At 47.6% G+C, this 17954-nt stretch overlaps 1 protein-coding gene across 4 annotated transcripts in view; it reads right to left on the reverse strand.

Annotated features, from left to right (window-relative positions):
- Nucleotides 1–17954, reverse strand: part of LOC102455524 (histo-blood group ABO system transferase 1-like) — a 60886-nt gene that overhangs the window by 19745 nt on the left and 23187 nt on the right. For all 4 annotated transcript variants that reach the window (XM_075905160.1, XM_075905162.1, XM_075905161.1 and 1 more), the window contains exons 3-7: nt 17488–17544; nt 14734–14769; nt 9369–9416; nt 8696–8731; nt 5528–5662 (exon numbers count right to left, since the gene is read on the reverse strand). In XM_075905160.1, the coding sequence (XP_075761275.1) occupies nt 5528–5662; nt 8696–8731; nt 9369–9416; nt 14734–14769; nt 17488–17544 (312 nt within the window). The remainder of the gene's footprint in view (nt 1–5527; nt 5663–8695; nt 8732–9368; nt 9417–14733; nt 14770–17487; nt 17545–17954) is intronic.

Genomic DNA, 17954 nt, shown 5'->3' on the forward strand with positions numbered 1-17954 from the left:
GCAGTTACTGGCCCCATGCAGTTTGGATGCGCCAGAAGACCTTTCTGCAACATATTTAGCCTTGCTTGAAGAAACTGATTTCTGATTTTAAGCTAAGCACTTTTAAGTAAGCCCATTTCTCATTTCAAAAAAAATGTAAAGGTGCACCAGGAATCATTTAGCAACCTTCCCTATAAAACAAAGGGTACAAATGTGCTACTTATAGCCAACATATTATTGGGAAGAGATTCTAATTGATATCGATTCTTGGATAGTGCCAGAATCATTGTGCCAGGAACATATATAGGGGTGTTACATTGCTTGGAGTTTTGTCTTTCAAAGTCCTGCTTGCATGTAATCATTATCAATCCTATTAAACTTTTTACAAGAGTGGGAAAGTTAGCTCCAGTATCCTGGACAAATTCAATCCTCATTTCTATCATTCCATCTTCCCAGATTGGCCCTGTATTTTCAAAATGACCTGGTATTCTGTGCTTTCTGTCCTAATGTGTCGTGTCTCATTGATGTAGAACATTGAAAAGTTGTTGCATCTGATTGGTGGCCAAATCAACCTTGCATATATTTATTTAGCAGCTTATTCAGCACAGGTACAAAAACCAACTTATCCACGCTTAACAGGATAATAATGGAAAAATAATCTTGATATTTTACTATACTTTGCTCTTGGTTCTGCCTTGGGCAGGGGGCTGGACTTGATGACTCCTGAGGTCTCTTCCAGCTCTATGATTCTAAGAGAGGCAGCAGTGGAAGTGATTTTTTTTCTCCCCGTCCAAACCAGCCCCACAACTTGGAACTGCTCCAGGTCTCACCAGGGCTGCCGTAGCTGCAGCCATGCGCTTTTCTCACCAGCACTGGGGTGTGCGCAGAGCTGCTGTTAACATCCAGGCACGCAGCTCTGAACATTCAATTTGACATACACTTGCCACTTCCCCCTCCCTGATCCCCTTTGCAGGGCAAAATCCCAGACATTTTTTGCCAAATTTCACTAGCGTTGATGTACCCCCCGGACTTCTCTCGTGTATCCAAAAGGGTATGTGTACCACAAGCTTCAGGATCTCTACCAAGCATTTATAAACCTCAACTACCCACCCAGAGAAATAAAAAAGCAAATTGAAAGAGCCAGACGAATACCTAGAAACCATCTACTTCAAAACAGACCCAAGAAAACCAACAATAGAACACCACTTGTCATCACCTACAACCCCCAACTTAAACCTGTCCAACACATTATCAATAAACTACAGCCTATATTGGAACAGGATACCATACTCAAAGAGGCTCTGGGAGACAGACCCATAGTCTCCTATAGACAACCACCTAACCTCAAGATGATTCTTACCAACCACCACAGGACATACCACACTAATACCAACCCTGGTACCTTCCCTTGCAACAAACCCCGTTGCCAGCTTTGTCCACATATTCATTCTGCTGATACCATTATTGGACCTAACCAAGTGAGTTATAAGATCAAGAACACATATTCCTGCGCATCCAGAAATATAATCTATGCTATCATGTGCCAAAAGTGTCCGTCTGCTATGTACATTGGACAAACATCTCAGACACTTCGCCAAAGGATTAATGCCCACAAAACAGATATCAGACAAGATCACAAAGAGAAAACAGTTTCTTGCCATTTTAACCAGAAAGGACACTCTCTCAATGACTTAACCACCTGCATTCTGCTACAAAGACCTTTTACATCTGCACTTGAAAGGGAATCCTCTGAACTGTCATTCATGTTAAAATTCGACACTTGCCAAAAAGGACTCAACAAACATGTGAACTATCTCACCCATTACCAAGATAGTTTCCCCAATTATCGCCTCTAATACCATTAACTCACAAACATCCCACTCTCCCTACCTCTAATATCATCAATTCACAGACACTTACCTTCCTTCCTCCCCCCCCCCTGCATCCCCCTCCTGTTCTGCAATGTGATTTGTCCTTTTCATATTTGTTCATTTTTTTAATTGTATCCTTTGGTATATATGGTTGTGACTACTTTCTTCCACTATTTGATCTGAGGAAGTGGGTCTGGCCCACGAAAGCTCATCATCTAATAAACCATCTTGTTAGTCTTTAAAGTGCTACATTGTCCTGCATTTTGCTTCAGCTACCCCAGACTAACACGGCTACATCTCTATCACTATTCTACGGGCTGAGGAACACTGTTATAGGCTGCAACTGGTTTTAATGGAAGGTGGTGGGAGATGCCTGCTCTTCATGGGTGTATTCACTGAAAATATTTTTTGCTCCGACTCTGTCATGAAGGAAATAAGATTCCTAATGGAGGTAACAGCTGAGTCACTTACGGGAGGAAAGGATGAAAACAAAATGTAGAACTAATTTCCAGGGAGTGGTCACCTCCACACAGTTGCTTCTCAGGGTGTGAAGCTGGGAGCTGAGCACTGAAATCACAGAGGCAACCCACTCTTGGCCGACCCTGCTGCTCCCATTTTCTAGTCAGAGTGTAGAATTGGGCTGGGTTCTCCAGCACTGGTCAGTCTCTGGGTCAGTGTGGTGGTGCTGGGCTGTGATTTCCAGGCTGGAACAGGGGAAGTGAAGGGGGTGGGGCTAGAAAGCAAAGCGGGGCCTTGAGTGTAAGTAAACCAATTAGTCACTGGAGTAGCTCTTCAACTCATGGTTTGCCCTTCTCCCCTTTTCCACGGAGCAAGAGGAGACAACTCATAGGAACCTTACACTCCCTCCATCACCAGAGAGCTGGGTGGGGGAGTCTTCTACTCTAATTCCCCCCTTCCAGGAGCTTGAGGCCTCCCTCTTGCTCAGAGGGGGAACGACAGGCTTAAAACGTCAGCATCTGGTCTACACTGCAGCTCTTACAGTCAATATCATTGGTGGGAAATCCCAGATCCCAATTTCCTGACTGTTGACACAGCTTTGAAGACCTCATTATAACAGGCATCATCTTTCCATCCCAACAGGGCTGAGGGTTACTTTCTACATGTGCAAGTCCTGTGAGGGGCGGCCTGTCCTTGCTCCTCCCCTATCCTCCGCCAGCACCTCCACAAGCCACAAAACTACTGATCTGAAGCAGGCAATAAGGAAAGGCGCTGAGCCACAGGGCCCACCAGTAAGCAGGTTGTGATGGGGGAGGGAAAGGCATTGATAGCTGGCTGCCTGAAGGCTGCTGAGTACCCAGCATTATTTCCGTGGACCCCAGAACACCCATGGAGTCGGTACCTAGGGCTGCCAGTGTTGGAGACTGAGCCCAGTCCTACACAACACACACACGGAAGCGGCGCACCCAAAGCAGGGGGCCCGGAGCAGTCTCCCTGATTTGCCGTATCCTAGGGACGGCTCTGCTATCAGCTGCAGTGCATGAATAATGGCGGTAAATACCATACCTTGCCATCCTTATCTCTGCTGCTGGGGTGACTTTGCCTTCAGAGCTCAGATCCCAGCCAGCGACCAACATTCTCAGGCTGCTCAGCCCTGAAGGCAGCGCTGCCACCAGCATTACTGCAACCTCCTCCCCCCGCTACAATTATCTTGTGATACCCCTTCAGCTCCTTTTTGGGCCAGGACCCCTACAATTACAACACCTTGAACTATTAGATTTAAACAGCTAAAATCATTAAATGTATTGTTTTAAAAATCCTGTGACCATGAAATTGATCAAAATGGACCATGAATTTGGTAGGGCCCTATCCAGGATTAACAAGCACTTCCTTGTATCATGCACAGTTGTCAAAAAATACTTATGTTACTAAATAGTTCCTTAATCTGTCTTGGCATAGCATGTGTGGGTCCATCACAAGCCACCAAGTATTTTCCTTCATTTACAAATCTGATAAAGCCCTGCACAACATGAAAGTGAAATTCTTCCTTTGAAAGAAGGACTCCTGAGGAAAGTTTTTCTTCCCAGTTACATGGTTCTATTTCTGAAATATTCCACCCCAAGTAGAGTGATAACTAGGGCTTGACAAATGGCGGCGAAAACCGCTTGCAGGCCCCGTACTGCGCATGCTCCAGAGCCACAAGGCGCATGCGCACGCTGCCAGGGCCAGACCGAGCCATTCCAGGACCCCGGGCAGACAGTTTAATTGTGACCCGGGTTGGGGGAGGGCACATGCGAGGCCCCGCCCCCACACCGGCGCATGGGTGTACAGCCTAGGGCTGCCCAGGGCGTGCCAAGCCTGACCATGCAGGGCCCTGCAGCCATGGGGGGAAGGGTGCTTTTGGCCAGTGCTGCAGAGGTTAATGTGGTCCCCACCCCGGGCTGCCGCTGCAGGGTGGCCGCTGGGAGCTGCTGCAGCCCGCGATCCAGGAGCCAGGTGTGCAGCATCTGATGGCAGCTATAAGGGACACTATGCGCCCCTTACAGCTGCCATCAGGCACCCCCCATAGGTTGGCACCCTGGGCAGCTGCCCGGCTGACCTATGCCTTAATCCGGCCCTGCATGCCGCAAATGAACGGGGTGCACGGCTGAAATCTACTCGCTACGGGTAGTTCTTCCAGCAGAAAATATGCTAATGAGGGACCCAGTAGCATTAGTCATGGTCTCATTAGCATATTTTCTGCCATTTCTTTTTGGGCAGGGGGTTCTTGCGCAAAAAGAAGCAGTGTTGAATTTTTTTTTTCCACAAAACCCCTGTTTTGCTCAAAAACCTTATGCCTGTCCGGGACAGGCATAAGGATCTTGTACAAAATGGTGTTTTTGCTAAAAAACAAAAACAAAAAAAAATCCACACTGCTTAGTTTTCTGCATAAAACATAGTTGCTTCCATAGTTGCTAATCCTTTCAGTCCCCCTCTCTGTGGGTATGTCTACACTACCACCCTAGTTTGAACTAGGGTGGTTAATGTAGGCAACCGAAGTTGCAAATGAAGCCCGGGATTTGAATTTCCCGGGCTTCATTTGCATCTTGCCGGGTGCCGCCATTTTTAAATCCCCGCTAGTTCGGACTCCGTGCCCGCGGCTACACGCAGCACGGAGTAGATAGTTCGGATTAGGCTTCCTATTCTGAACTACTGTTACTCCTTGTGGAACAAGGTGTACCGTTAGTTCGGAATAGGACGCCTAATCCGAACTACCTACTCCGTGCCGCGTGTAGCCGCGGGCACGGAGTCCGAACTAGCGGGGATTTAAAAATGGCGGCGCCCAGTAAGATGCAAATGAAGCCCGGAAAATTCAAATTCCGGTCTTCATTTGCAACTTCGGTTGCCTACATTAACCACCCTAGTTCGAACTAGGGTGGTAGTGTAGATATATCCTTTGATACACACAACAAGCAGCTTAACTTGACCCTTTTTCATAGATGCCAGATCCTTATAATTTCCTCCTCTGCCCCATTGTGAAACCCCAGTCCTTTTGCTGTCACTGAAATGTGTTTTAAGTCAATCAGCAGTCTTCCAACAACACTCCTGCTAGGAAGGATGAGATGAACAAGGGATACACCATCACTACACGTATACACAAAACAGATTCCCACTCCTCTTAGTGGTTATCTTTCACTTTTCATAACTAACATATAGTTCTGTGAATTAGCCATACTCACTTTTTGATTGCAAAAACTGTTAGTCCTACAGTGACATTCCTTTGTCGGAACTGCTCATTCAGGATATCGAGGTTATAGGTCCCTTCCCAAACTATTGGTGCAAACCATGGAGTCATCATAAGGACGTCATTTCTCCTGTGGAAGAGGAAGTTTTCTTTAGAATCACACTGTAGAAGGTAGAAATACAGAGGCAGTTGCCTTCCCTACATTTAGAAAGACACCACCAGATCCATGTGTTAAAGTTCAAAAATAGATAACTAATAGTACAGAAATACACAAGTCCACAAACTCATGTGACATTGTACAATAAGGCTATATAATTAACAGGTTATTGGAATCTCTCTGGATTAACCCTTTAAGATTTAGTAATAATATAAGAAACTATCAGCTAACTAATGGTGCACTGCACTGGCATCTATCCATCATGCATAAAGTTTGTAACTGAATAAAAAATCTTGGGTTGTATTTTGTTTAAAGATCCAGGTGTTTCTGAAACTTTGTATGAATATATTAACAAACGGACAATCCAGGGAATCCAGGAATCCAGACCAGTCATCTTAACTTCTGTACCCAGAAAGATAACGAAACAAATAATTAAGCAATCAGTTTGCAAACTTCTAGAATATAATAAGGTGATAAGTAACAGTCAGCGTGGATTTGTCAAGAACAAATTGTGTCAAACATAACTGATAGCTTTCTTTGACAGGGTAACAAGTCTTGTGGATGGGGGAGAGGGGAAGCAGTAGATATGTTTTATCTTGTCTTTAGTAAAGGCTTTTGATACTGTCTCACATTACCTAGGGAAATACAACCTAGCTGGAGCTACTATAAAGTGTGCACATAGTTGGTTGGAAAACTGTTCTCAGACAATGGTTCATAGTCACGCTGGAAGATCATAATGAGTAGAGTTCTTCAGGGATCCGTTCTGGCTCTGGTTTTGTTCCATATCTTCATCAATTATTTAGATAATGGCAGAGAGTACACTTATAAAAGTTCTGGATGATACCAAGTTGGGAGAAGTTGCAAGTGCTTTGGAGAATAAGATTAAAATTTAAAATGAAAAGGACAAATGGGAGAAATGGTCGGAAATAAATAGAATGAAATTCAGTAAGGACAAATGCAAAGCACTCCACTTAGGAAGAATCAGTTGCACGCATAGAAAATGGGAAATGACTTCCTAGGAAGGAGAAGAGCACATAAGGATCTAGGGGTTATACTGAACCACAAACTAAATATGTGTAACACTGTTGCAAAAACATTGAACATAATTCTGGGATATATTAGCAGGAATATTGTAAGCAAGTCACGCAAAGTTATTTTTCTGCTCTAGTCCATATTGATTAGCCTCAACTAGAAGCATCTTTTCCAGATCTGGGTGCCACGTTTCAGGAAAGTTGTGAACAAACTGGAAAAAGTCTAGAAAAGAATGTCAAAAATTATTAAAGGTCTAGAAAACATGACCTATGAGGGAAGAGTGAAAAAGTGGGTTTGTTTATTATGGAAGAGAAGACTGAGAGAGGACATTATAACCATTTTCAAGTATATAAAGGGTTGTTTAAAAAAGGAGGAAGAAAAAATATTCTTCTTAACCTCTGAAAATAAATAAGCAAGGGAGATTTAGGTTGGAGATTAGGGAAACTTCCTGTCAGGTGGTTAAACATGGGAATAAATTGCCTAGGGAAGTTGTGGAATCTTTATCATTGGAGAGTTTTATGAGTAGGTTAGACAAACACCTCTCAGGAATGGTCTAGTATATATTTAAGCCGTGTCTACACTGGCAAATTACAGGGCAGTAAATCAGCTCCCAGGGCTATAACTCCTAAAGTATCCACGCTGGCAAGGTACTTAGTGTGCACTCATTCCACAGTTGTTGCACTCTAGGTAAACCACCTCAACAAGAGGCATAGAGCTTTCTGCGCTGTGGCTACAGCACTGGGATGCCCATGTAAACACTTCAATTGTTTTCTGAATAGTCACAGGCCTCGGGATATGTCCCATAATTCCTCAAGTGGCCACTCTGCTCATTATTTTGAATGTGGCTCTCTGCCCTGCAGGCGCATGCATTTCCCCTTTCAAAGCTCCATTTCTCACATCATGCTGATCTGCTCTGGGACACAGAGCAAGCCATTCAGTGGAAGGCTCATGCAGCTGTAGAAAGAGACAGGTGTGTGTGTGAGAGAGAGAGAGCGAGACAGAGACAGAGAGGCAGAGAGAGAGTTTGCTGTGTAGCTGTCTAAACTTACAAAGCAGCATGCTGACATCCCCCAAAACACACTGTCTCTCTCACCAATACATACCCACACACTCCTTGTCATACACTCCCCCCATCTTCCACACTTCTATTGAAAAGCAGCTGTCAGTGTAATAGGTTGAACATAGAGCAATGGGATTGGGAAACCTGCATCATGTGACACTGCCTGCCCCATGCACATTGCAAACCCTTTCCAAAGTACTCTGTGTCTAGTTGAGGAATAGCTGCCACAATGCACTACTCTCTGGGCCATTGCAAGAGCTGCTAATGTGGATGCACACCACCATCACAAGGAGCACAGTGCGGACACACAACAGCAGTATCCCTGCAGCACTCTGCCAGTGCAGTAAATCTGCCAGTGTAGACATACCCTGAGCCCTGCCACGAGTTCAGGGGACTGGACTAAAGGCACTGGTGCTGACTCCATTGATGCTCAGGGGCTGGAGCTCCCACAGGGAAAAATGTATAGGCAGCCAAGCTACTTCATCCACCCAATTACTTTTACCCACTGGTGGGCCTGCTGAGCAACACCTCTCCCATCCTCTTGGCACCCCCCACTCCTACAAACAGCTGTTTTGAAGCATTCAGGATACTCCAGGAGGAAGGGAGAGGAGCAGAGAAACAGCATGCTCAGAGGAAGAGTTGGGGTAGAGATGGAATGGGAGCAGGCAAAGCACGGTCAAGAAGAGGCAGGGCTAGACTGGGAGTGTGGGGGAATGGGGAAAGTAGGGACAGTGGTGGAGGAGAGATTGAGCACCCCCAGCCAAAGGGAAAGTCAGCACCTATGTCTCAAGGTCCCTTTCAAGCCTTTGGTTCTAAGTTCAGAAACTTCCTTAATCATTTTGGTTTCACCTTAGTCTATTAACTTTAGTTATAAGTTGGAGGAAACAAAAACACTTAGTTTTAGTTTTACTTACGGTGGCTTTAGAACCTGTGGCTTTGCGTAAATCATTCTAAAGGGAAAAGATGAAAACAAAAATTATTTCAAGTTAAAGAACGATTTTCATAGCTGTTAAAAAAAATCCTTCTGGAGTTTACAGCTAAAAGATTCCCCCCACTCAGGGACCAATACTCAGGACTCTCCAGGAAAGGATTTTAACTATACCTCTTGCTTGAGTTTAAATCCTGGTTCAGGTCACAAACGAACATGAGTTTAATGGTCTCTAATATTGGTTCTGATCACAAAACTGCTACATCGATGCTTAAGAGAGGCTCAGAGGGAGATAGCAAAAGTCAGGAATGATGTGCATTAGAAAAGCAGTGTGAGCATGCAGGATTGGAGAAAAATTTTGTAGATGGGTAATGGGCACATTTATAGAGCAGTGGGTGTGGCTCAAAGCTTTAATAATAGAAGTGCAGGCTGGTAACATTCATAGAGGGAAATCCATTATATCACTACTGAGAGGTAGGTAATATCCAAGTTTCTCTAAATCTCAGTGTCATCAGGCTCTCCTGACAATTCATAATACACAAACGCCATGCTAAGCCATAGTACTGGAGTTCCACAAGCATAAATGAGCATCATTCAGGAACCCCAGAGCTCTTCTGAAAGCAGATCAAATGCTTAAAAGAAACTAAATAAAGTTCTACCTTGGTAATTCAATTTCCAGCAAGTTCTCCAAGAGGTGGGTACGGTTGCTGTGGAGGAAGAGTAATGGAAGTTTGGTTTACAAGAAGACAACATGAAAAAGAAAATAACAAATCCAAGAAATCATTGAGGGTATGTCTATATTACCGCACTAATTCGAACTAACTTATTTCGAATTAGTTAAGTCGAGCTAATTCGAAATAATGCATCTAGACCCAAAAACTAATTCGAATTAGCATTTTGCTAATTCGAAATAGCACGTCCACACTGATTGGACGCTGGGTCACATTTAAGGGCAGCTGAAACCGGTTCTGGCAGGGCATCAGATCTGTAGCTGCTTTGTGTGGCTGCTGTCTGAGGCTATCTGAGGCTCGTGCTTTAAGGGACCCCCCCGGACAGCCAGATCTCAGCTTTTTCACTTGCTTGCCTACCTCTGTAAGGACAGCAAATCGTTTTCCTCTCTGCCTGCCTGTGTCTGTGGTTCCCATTGGGGACGCCGCTGCAGTTGGCACCATGGAGCCAGAGCTCACCCTGGGCCTTCTGCTCCAGTTTTTGGACTTGCTACTGCAAGCCTGCCAGCTGGAGGCTTCCTGGCACCATCTGGTGCACATCAGCCCCCAGCCCTTCTCCCTGGCCTCCCTGGAGGCCGTGGAGGAGTTGCAGCAGCGTCTGGACACCAGCAGCAACTGGTGGGACACCTTCCTGGAGCTCTGCAAGTGGCTCGCCCCTGCTCTGTGGCGATGGGACACTCGCATGAGGCCCGCCACCCCCCTCCAGAAGCGAGTGGCCATCGCCCTGTGGAAGCTTTTCATGCTGGACAACTACTGATCCGTCGGAAACCAGTTCGGCGTGGGGAAATCCACCGTCGGAGCAGTGCTCATGCAGGTACAGCACTCACTGGCCACTGGGCTGCAAGGAGGGGATGGACCGCCCCAGGGAAAACGGGGGGGAGGAGGCTAAAGTGCCCTGCATGGGAGGGTTCAGTCTGTCCCGGCCATATTACACACCGCTTGCAGCGGCCAGGATCGCAGCGGGGGTCACTTCTGGGAGTGGGGCACAGGGCAGTGCCAGGGAACAAACACTCCTAGTCACCCGGGCACCCCAGTGATTCGTGGTTTGGTGTGTCTATCTGCAGTTGGTCAAGGCCATCAACAGGTTGCTGCTCTGCAGGGTGGTCCACCTTACTGACCTGGACATTGTCATCCAGGGGTTTGGCGCCCTTGGTTTCCCCAACTGCGGGGGGGCCATCGACGGGACGCACATCCCCATCTATGCCCTGGAACACCAGACCTCCCTCTACATTAACCACAAAGGTTACTTCTCCATGATCCTGCAAGCCGTGTCTGACGACCAGGGCCAGTTCACGGACATTGATGTGGGCTGGTCCAGCAAGGCACACGACGCCAGGGAGTTTCGCAACTCCTCTGAGTGCCAGAGGCTGCACACCAGGTCCTTCTTCCCCGACCATCACATCAGGGTCAGGGACGTGAACATGCCCGTCTGCCTGGTGGGGGAATGCTGCCTACCCCCTATAGCCTGGCTCATGAAGCCCTACATGGGACACCTCAACCCCCCCCAGCAGGCCTTCAATGCCAGGCTCACCAGAGCCCACATTGTGGTTGAGGGGGCCTTCAGCCGACTGAAAGCCTGAATTCGATGCCTCCTCACTGGCCTCGACCTCGCAGAGCACAATATCCCTCCTGTGGTGGCAGCATGTTGTGTGTTGCACAATTTATGTGAGCGGAAGGGGGAGGCTATCCTGCCAGCCTGGATGGCTGAGGCTGACCACATGGCTGGCCAGTACGCACAGCCCTGCACTGTCGCCATCCGGAAGGCCCAGTGGGAAGCCGTTCAGATCCTGGAAGCCCTGCAGGAGAGCTTTCTGGTGGAGGAGGACTAAACTCTCCCTGCATGCCCCACTGGGGCCTTCTTCCACTGTCCCCTCCTTCCCCTTCCTAACCCCCCATCCTAATGTCAAATAAAGACACCTGTTTTGGCAACAAAAATCTCTTTTTATTTTACATAACTGGGGTGGAGGGAGGGAGGAATGAGGGTGGGAGAAGGGAGAGGGAAACCTGGGAGGAGGGAGCTGGAAGGAGGAGGAAGGGGAGGAAGGGAAGGGAAAGCTCAGGGCTTGGGATCCTGCTGGCTTTCCCGTCTTGCAGCACTGCGGGTGTGGGGGCGTCGGGGGGAGTGGGTGTGGAGGGTAGGGCAGGAGGGACAGGGGTGCAGAGGAAGCAGGAGGGGGAGCAGGGGTGGAAGAAAGAGCGAGAGCTGGGGCAGTTGCAGGGGCTGGAGCAGGAGGAGGCAGGAACCTGTCCAACAAGGTCTGGAGGTGGCCTCTGAGGGCAGGGCCCTTCTCCTCCAGCACCTCCAAGCTCTGCTGTCACAGCCACAGCTGCAGGTCCTCCTGGACCCAGTGGTTCTGGGTGCAGAGCTGTTGCTCCAGTAGCCACAGTTGCCACCGCTGATAGTCCTCCAGGTTGCAGATGCGCCTGCTGGCCCAGGTGCGGGTGGCTGTTCCAGGCGGGGTGGTGTGCCCTGCAGTCTCATGTGCTGCAGCTGTGGTGAAACAAGAGCAGTGATCAGTTCTCCCTGGGGACACAGTGGGTGAAACCCAGCCCTCCTCTGCAAGGTCAAGTTGGCATGTGGGGAACGGGCCAGGGCCCCTGCATGACACCCAGCTGCTGCTCCATGGTGGGCAAGGTCCAGGCACACGGTCCCTGGGCTCCCTCTCCTCCCCCACAAACACATAAGGGGAGCATGATGGCACTCACATGTGGAGCCTTCTCCAGCCTTGGACAACACAGCCGATGTGCTCTGTGGGATGCCTCAGGGGTCCTGGTTCCTGGGCAGGCTTCCTGCAGGCTCCTGGCTCTCAGCATCCTCCTCCTCCTCCTCCGTGTCAGGGACGGGGTCCTCTGACCCGGGGTCGATCACCATCAGGGGTCATGGATTGAGTGAGCCCCCAGGATGCAGTCCAGGGCATCATAATGAGGGCATTCCTCCAGGTCAGCCCCCTGGCTGGGAGGCCCTGGAGTAGGCCTGCTGCAGGTCCTTTATTTTGCAGCGTACCTGCTCCTGGGTCCACATGTGGCCTCTGATGGCCAGGCTGTCAGCCATGCGGCTGTAGACGGTCGCATTCCTGTGCCTAGTGCAGAAATTGTGGACGTTGGAGGCCTCCCCCAAACCTCGATGAGGTCCACGATATCCACACTAGACCAGGCGGGCACCCGCCTCTTGCGGCCCTGGGTAGGCTCCTGTGAGCCGCCAGCCTGGTCTTGGGAAGAGGCGGAGGGCTGGGTGGCAGCAGGTGGCTGGCTCATCTTGTGCCAGGTGCAAGGTCTGTTGGCTGGGTGCTGGCAGGCTTGCAACTGGCACAAGTACTGTAGCCAGACCGTGGCCTTTTAAGGGCTCCAGGGCCGGGAGGGGGGCAGAAGAGTTTCCTTGGTTTGGCCCAGAGTGGCCACCAGAGCAACCTTAGCCCAAGACCAGAGCCTGTGCCCCAACCCTCTGCCCCTGCCTGGTGAAAGGAAGGAAGGATGGAGTAGGGAGGGAGGATGGAGTGAGCTGGGGCCTCGAAGAAGGGGGACGAAGGAGGCGAGGCCAGGGTATTTGGGTTTGAGGTAGATCTTACATTGCACTTAAATTCAAAAAGTGATCTTGTGCTTAAAAAGGGTAGAGACCACTGCTGTAGGACCTTTTCCCAGTACTCTAGCACACAGCATCTCTGGGAGCTGAACCTCAAATAAATCTGTCTCCTGTATGGAATACAGAAATTGTAAATTTGTCCTTTTTCTCAATATAAAGAGAGAGATGCACAGACTCCTTGCCCCACACAGGTAACAATTATTTACTCTGGGTTTATCAATACACAAAAGTGATTTCATTAAGTATAAAAGGTAGGAAGGATGTAAGAGATCATAAGAGTTAGCACAGAGAACAAATTAGGTTACAAAGAAAATAAAACAAAACAAAGTAAGCTTAATACACTAAATAAATTAATTATTAATTAATATTTCACCCTACAAGTTGTTCTTATAATCATCTTCAGAGATCAGACATCCTTCTAAGCTAAGGTCAGTTCCTTCTGCTACTTAAGTCTTAGTTGTTAACAGCAGTCACCTTGGGTGGGGTAGCCAGGAGAACTGACTCATTCTCCACCCTTAAATTGGATTAGTATAAGCAAGAGTCCTTTGTTTCAGTTTGCTCTCCTCCCCTCTTACTGTGCAAAAGTGCAGATTTTAATATAGATTCCAGTATCAGGTGATAGGGATCATGTCTCTGGAAGGCCCTTGTCTCCATATCTCATGGGCTGACCCAAACCTCTGCAGGAAGGTTCAACTTCATTGTCTCTTGCTAATGGGCCATCACAGCCTTGAAACAGTGGGAGTGACCCAAATCAGGGAGTATGCCATTACAGAGATCCCCTGTAGTAATCCTCACTGATTAATGAAGGTAATGATACCCCCAGTCACACACTCTCCTCCTGACCCCTCCCCACCTCAGCTGAAAAGCAGCTGTGGGTATAGTAGGATGACCATAGAACAGTGGGATTGGGAAACCAGCATCATGTGAAACTGCCTGCTCCATGCGGCATTGCAAACCCTTCCCAAAGCACCCTGTGTCTAGTTGTACAGTGGGATAGCTGCCACAACGCACTGCTCCCTGGGCTGTTGCAAGAGCTGCTAATGCAGGTGCGCTCCACCATCACAAGGAGCACAACAGAGGTTCCCTGCAGTGCTCTGTGAGCAGAGCTGTAACTGCCAGCGCTGTACATCTGCCAGTGTAGACACACCCTTGTGAGTCCTGCCACGAGTGCAGGGAACCAGACTAGATGACCTCTCGATGCACAGGCACCGACTCCATGAATGTTCTCGAGGTAGAGCTCCCACTGGGAAAAATTAGCAATGCTCATCAGCCACGAGCAGCCTCCCCAGTGCCTCCCCAGTGCCTCTTGCCCCCTGGCAGGCCTGCTAACCAACTCCTCCTCCTCCCACATAGTATCTCTCACCCCCCACAAAGAGCTGTTCTGCAGCATTTGGGATGCTCTGGGGTGCAGGGGCAGGAGCAGAGACACAGCATGCTCAGAGGAGGTGGCAGAGCAGAGGACTTGGGGACCATGGTGGAATGTACGTGGTGGCAGGGGCAGAGCAGGGGCACGAAAAGGCAAGGCAAGGACAAGGGCGGAGGAGAGGGTGTCAAGCCCCCCCAGCTAAAGGGAAAGTCAGCGCCTATGTCTCAGGGTCCCAGTCAGGCCTGGTTATAAATTCAGAAACTTCCTTTTGCATTTTGCTCTGATTTTCGTTTGTTAACTTTAGTGACATCTTAGAGGTAACAAAAACACCTATTTTTAATTTTACTTACGGTGGCCTTAGAATCTGTGGCTTTGAGTAAATCTTTCTAAAAGGAACACAGGAAAACAAAAATTATTTCAAGGAACGATTTTCATAGCTCTTCAAAAAGCCTTGGACAGTTTACAGATACAGATTCCCACCACTCACTGATACCTACCAATTGGTGGGAGTGACGCAAACCCATAAATATGCCATTAGAGACCTCATTTAGTAATCCTCACTTGATCTACACAAATGATACATGCATATACATGGGATAATCTTATTCAGCTGATGACAGTCTTTCCAACCATGTTACCTAAGGCAACTTGTATAAAGCTTATCTCAGTTGTGACACATTGATTCTATAATCATGTGTTCAGAAAGTTTATGAAAGCCCTGTCACCGCTGCCTTGTTATTTGAAGTCCTCACCCAGAGCTGAAATCCTTTGTGGGAGGACTGATTCTGCCCTGCCTGCTAAGAGATAAAAATCACTGACAGCTGAAACTACATGAGATGGGGCAGTGTTTTTGCCCAGCCTGCACAGAGATGAAAGTTACGAAGAGACTAATGTGCAGAGGTCACAGCAGAGAGGCAGGTGGTAGCAGAAGGTGACTGATAGTCGGTTGGCAAACGAGTGGCAAACAAGTAGCAGAGAGGGACAGTGAGTGAGTGCCCAAGCAGCAGGAACAATAAGGTGCCTTTTTACACCCTACTCCACGTAGGGTGGAAAGTGAACTCCGTAGCTGTGTAACCCACACACCAAGGCTATATCTACACTGGCATGATTTTGCACAAAACTCTTTAGAGAAAGTAGTTGTGCAAGAGAGCGTTAAAATAGCTGTGCAAGAGAGCGCCTACACTGGCATATACTTTAGCGCAAGAGATGTGCTTTTGCGCGAGAGCATCCATGTCAGTATAGACACTCTCTTGCGCAAGAAAGCTCTGATGGTCATTTTAACCATAGGGCTTTCTTGCGCAAGAAATTCATGTTGCCTCTCTACACTGGCCTCTTGCGCAAGAACAGTTGTGCAAAAGGGCTTATTCCTGAGTGGGAGCATCATAGTGATTGCGCAAGAAGCCCTGCTTTCATACAGTAGAACGTCAGTTTACTTGCACAAGAACACGTGGCCAGTGTAGACAGGCAGCAAGTTTTTGCACAAGAGCGTCTGCTTTGGTGCAAGATCGCGCCAATATAGACACAGCCCAAAGGCTATGTCTACACTGGTGCGTTCTCACGCAAAAACTCTTTTGCGGAAGAGTACTTCTGCAAAAGCTCTTCCAGAAGAGAGCATCTACACTAGCATGTGCTTTTGTGCAAAAAATGTGCTGTTGCACAAGAGCATCCATGCCAGGGTAGACGCTCCCTTGCGCAAGAAAGCTCTGATGGTCATTTTAACCATAGGGCTTTCTTGTGCAAGAAATTCATGTTGCCTGTCTATACTGGCCTCTTCCTAAGAGCTCTTGCGCACGAGGGCTTATTCCTGAGTGGGATAATCAGAGTTCTCACGCAAGAAGCCCTGATTTTATACATTAGAATGTCAGTTTACTTGTGCAAGAACACGCGGCCAGTGTAGACAGGCAGCAAGTTTTTGTGCAAGAGTAGCCACACAGCCCCTAGTGAGTAGACACAGCCCCTAGTGAGGTTACTGAGCAATGCAAGTGGTACCTAGACCACAGTAACAGTTAAGACCAAGAGACCTCTACAGCCTGGGCTGGGAGCCAGCTGGCTTTTTGCTCAGAGGGTAGAGGCTCCTATACTCAGCTCCAGAAAGCCCAGGTTCAAATCTGCCTGGTGGTGGTTACAGCTGCACTTTAGCTCTGCACTGGCCAAGCAACACTGACAAGCAACTGTGAGTGGGGTGCAGAGAGGGTCAGGCATGTGAAAGGGTTTGGATGACTGGACTTAAGAACCTCAGAGGAAAAGGACACTCCCCCCCAGCCTACTTGGGCATAGCTCTTTTGAGCAGATCACTGATTCATACCAGCTGCAGACCTGCTCTCTTAATGTATCTAATTCTGAAGAAGATAATCACTAGATCCGTGCTGTCCCTCTCTGCCTACCTCTGAGGGGTCACTGCTAGTTTAAATTGAGTTTTCATTTGAAACGTGGCAGCAAACCCCAAATAAGTTTTAAGAACATAGGAATGGCCGTACTGCATCAGACCAAAGTTCATCTAGCCCAATATCCTGGCCTACGACAGTGGCCAATGCCAGATGCCCCAGAGAGAATGAACAGAACAGGAAATCATCAAGCGATCCCTCTCCTGTCATCCATTCCCAGCTTCAGGCAAACAGAGGCTAGCTAGGAACATCATTCCTGCACATCCTGGCAAATAAGTATTGATGGACCTACTCTCCATGAATTTAGCCACGTCATTTTTGGACCCTGTCAAAATCCTGGTCTTCACCACATTCCACAGGTAGATCATGGTTTTATACAGAGGAAATAAGATATTTTCTGTCTTATTCTCTATCCCTTTTTAAATGATTCCTAACATTCTGTTTGCTTTTTTGACTGCTGCTACACACTGAGTGGATGTTTTCAGAGAACTGTCCACAATGACTCCAAGATCTTTCTCTTGAGTGGTGATAGCTAAATTATTTCCCATTATTTTGTATGCGTAGTTGGGATTATTTTTTCCAATGTGCATTACTTTGCATTTATCAAAGCTAAAAGAGAAGTGGTTAGGAATCTCAGCAAAGGGGAATTGATTCCAGAGCTCTAACTGTGAGACTTCAAGGGCTCACAAAATCCAGGAAAGTCCAACAGGGGATAGTTACCTCACTGTGTTGAAGATCTTGACTGGTGTTTCCTGCCAGGTATAATTGGACATACTCCTGCACATTAAATCCAAATGTCATGTCAAACATGGAGATCTAAATAACATAAAGGCTTTACACCTAGTCCAATCTCTAGGCATGTTTAAAGATGCAAACTGTACAACAAAGAAACAAACCCAGCAATTTAGACTCACAATGGAACAAAACAAACCAGACAAACCAAAGGTTGCTAGAATGCTGTGGTCGATGAACAAAAGCAGTTTCATATTATTATCTGTCATGTAATGGGAGTGCACTCAATGATATATCATGATCTCTGCAATAAAGAGCTTACATCCTACATCATCATTGGAATGCCAAAACTAGAGTCATTAAAAGATAATCAAAAAGTGTTATATGGCAAAACAGATGTAGTGTTTACTTACCAAGCTTGTGAAGACCTCACGCTCAACAGTATTTCTTTTTGT

The sequence above is a fragment of the Pelodiscus sinensis genome, chromosome 22, assembly GCF_049634645.1.
Source record: "Pelodiscus sinensis isolate JC-2024 chromosome 22, ASM4963464v1, whole genome shotgun sequence".
Classification (NCBI taxonomy): domain Eukaryota; kingdom Metazoa; phylum Chordata; order Testudines; family Trionychidae; genus Pelodiscus; species Pelodiscus sinensis.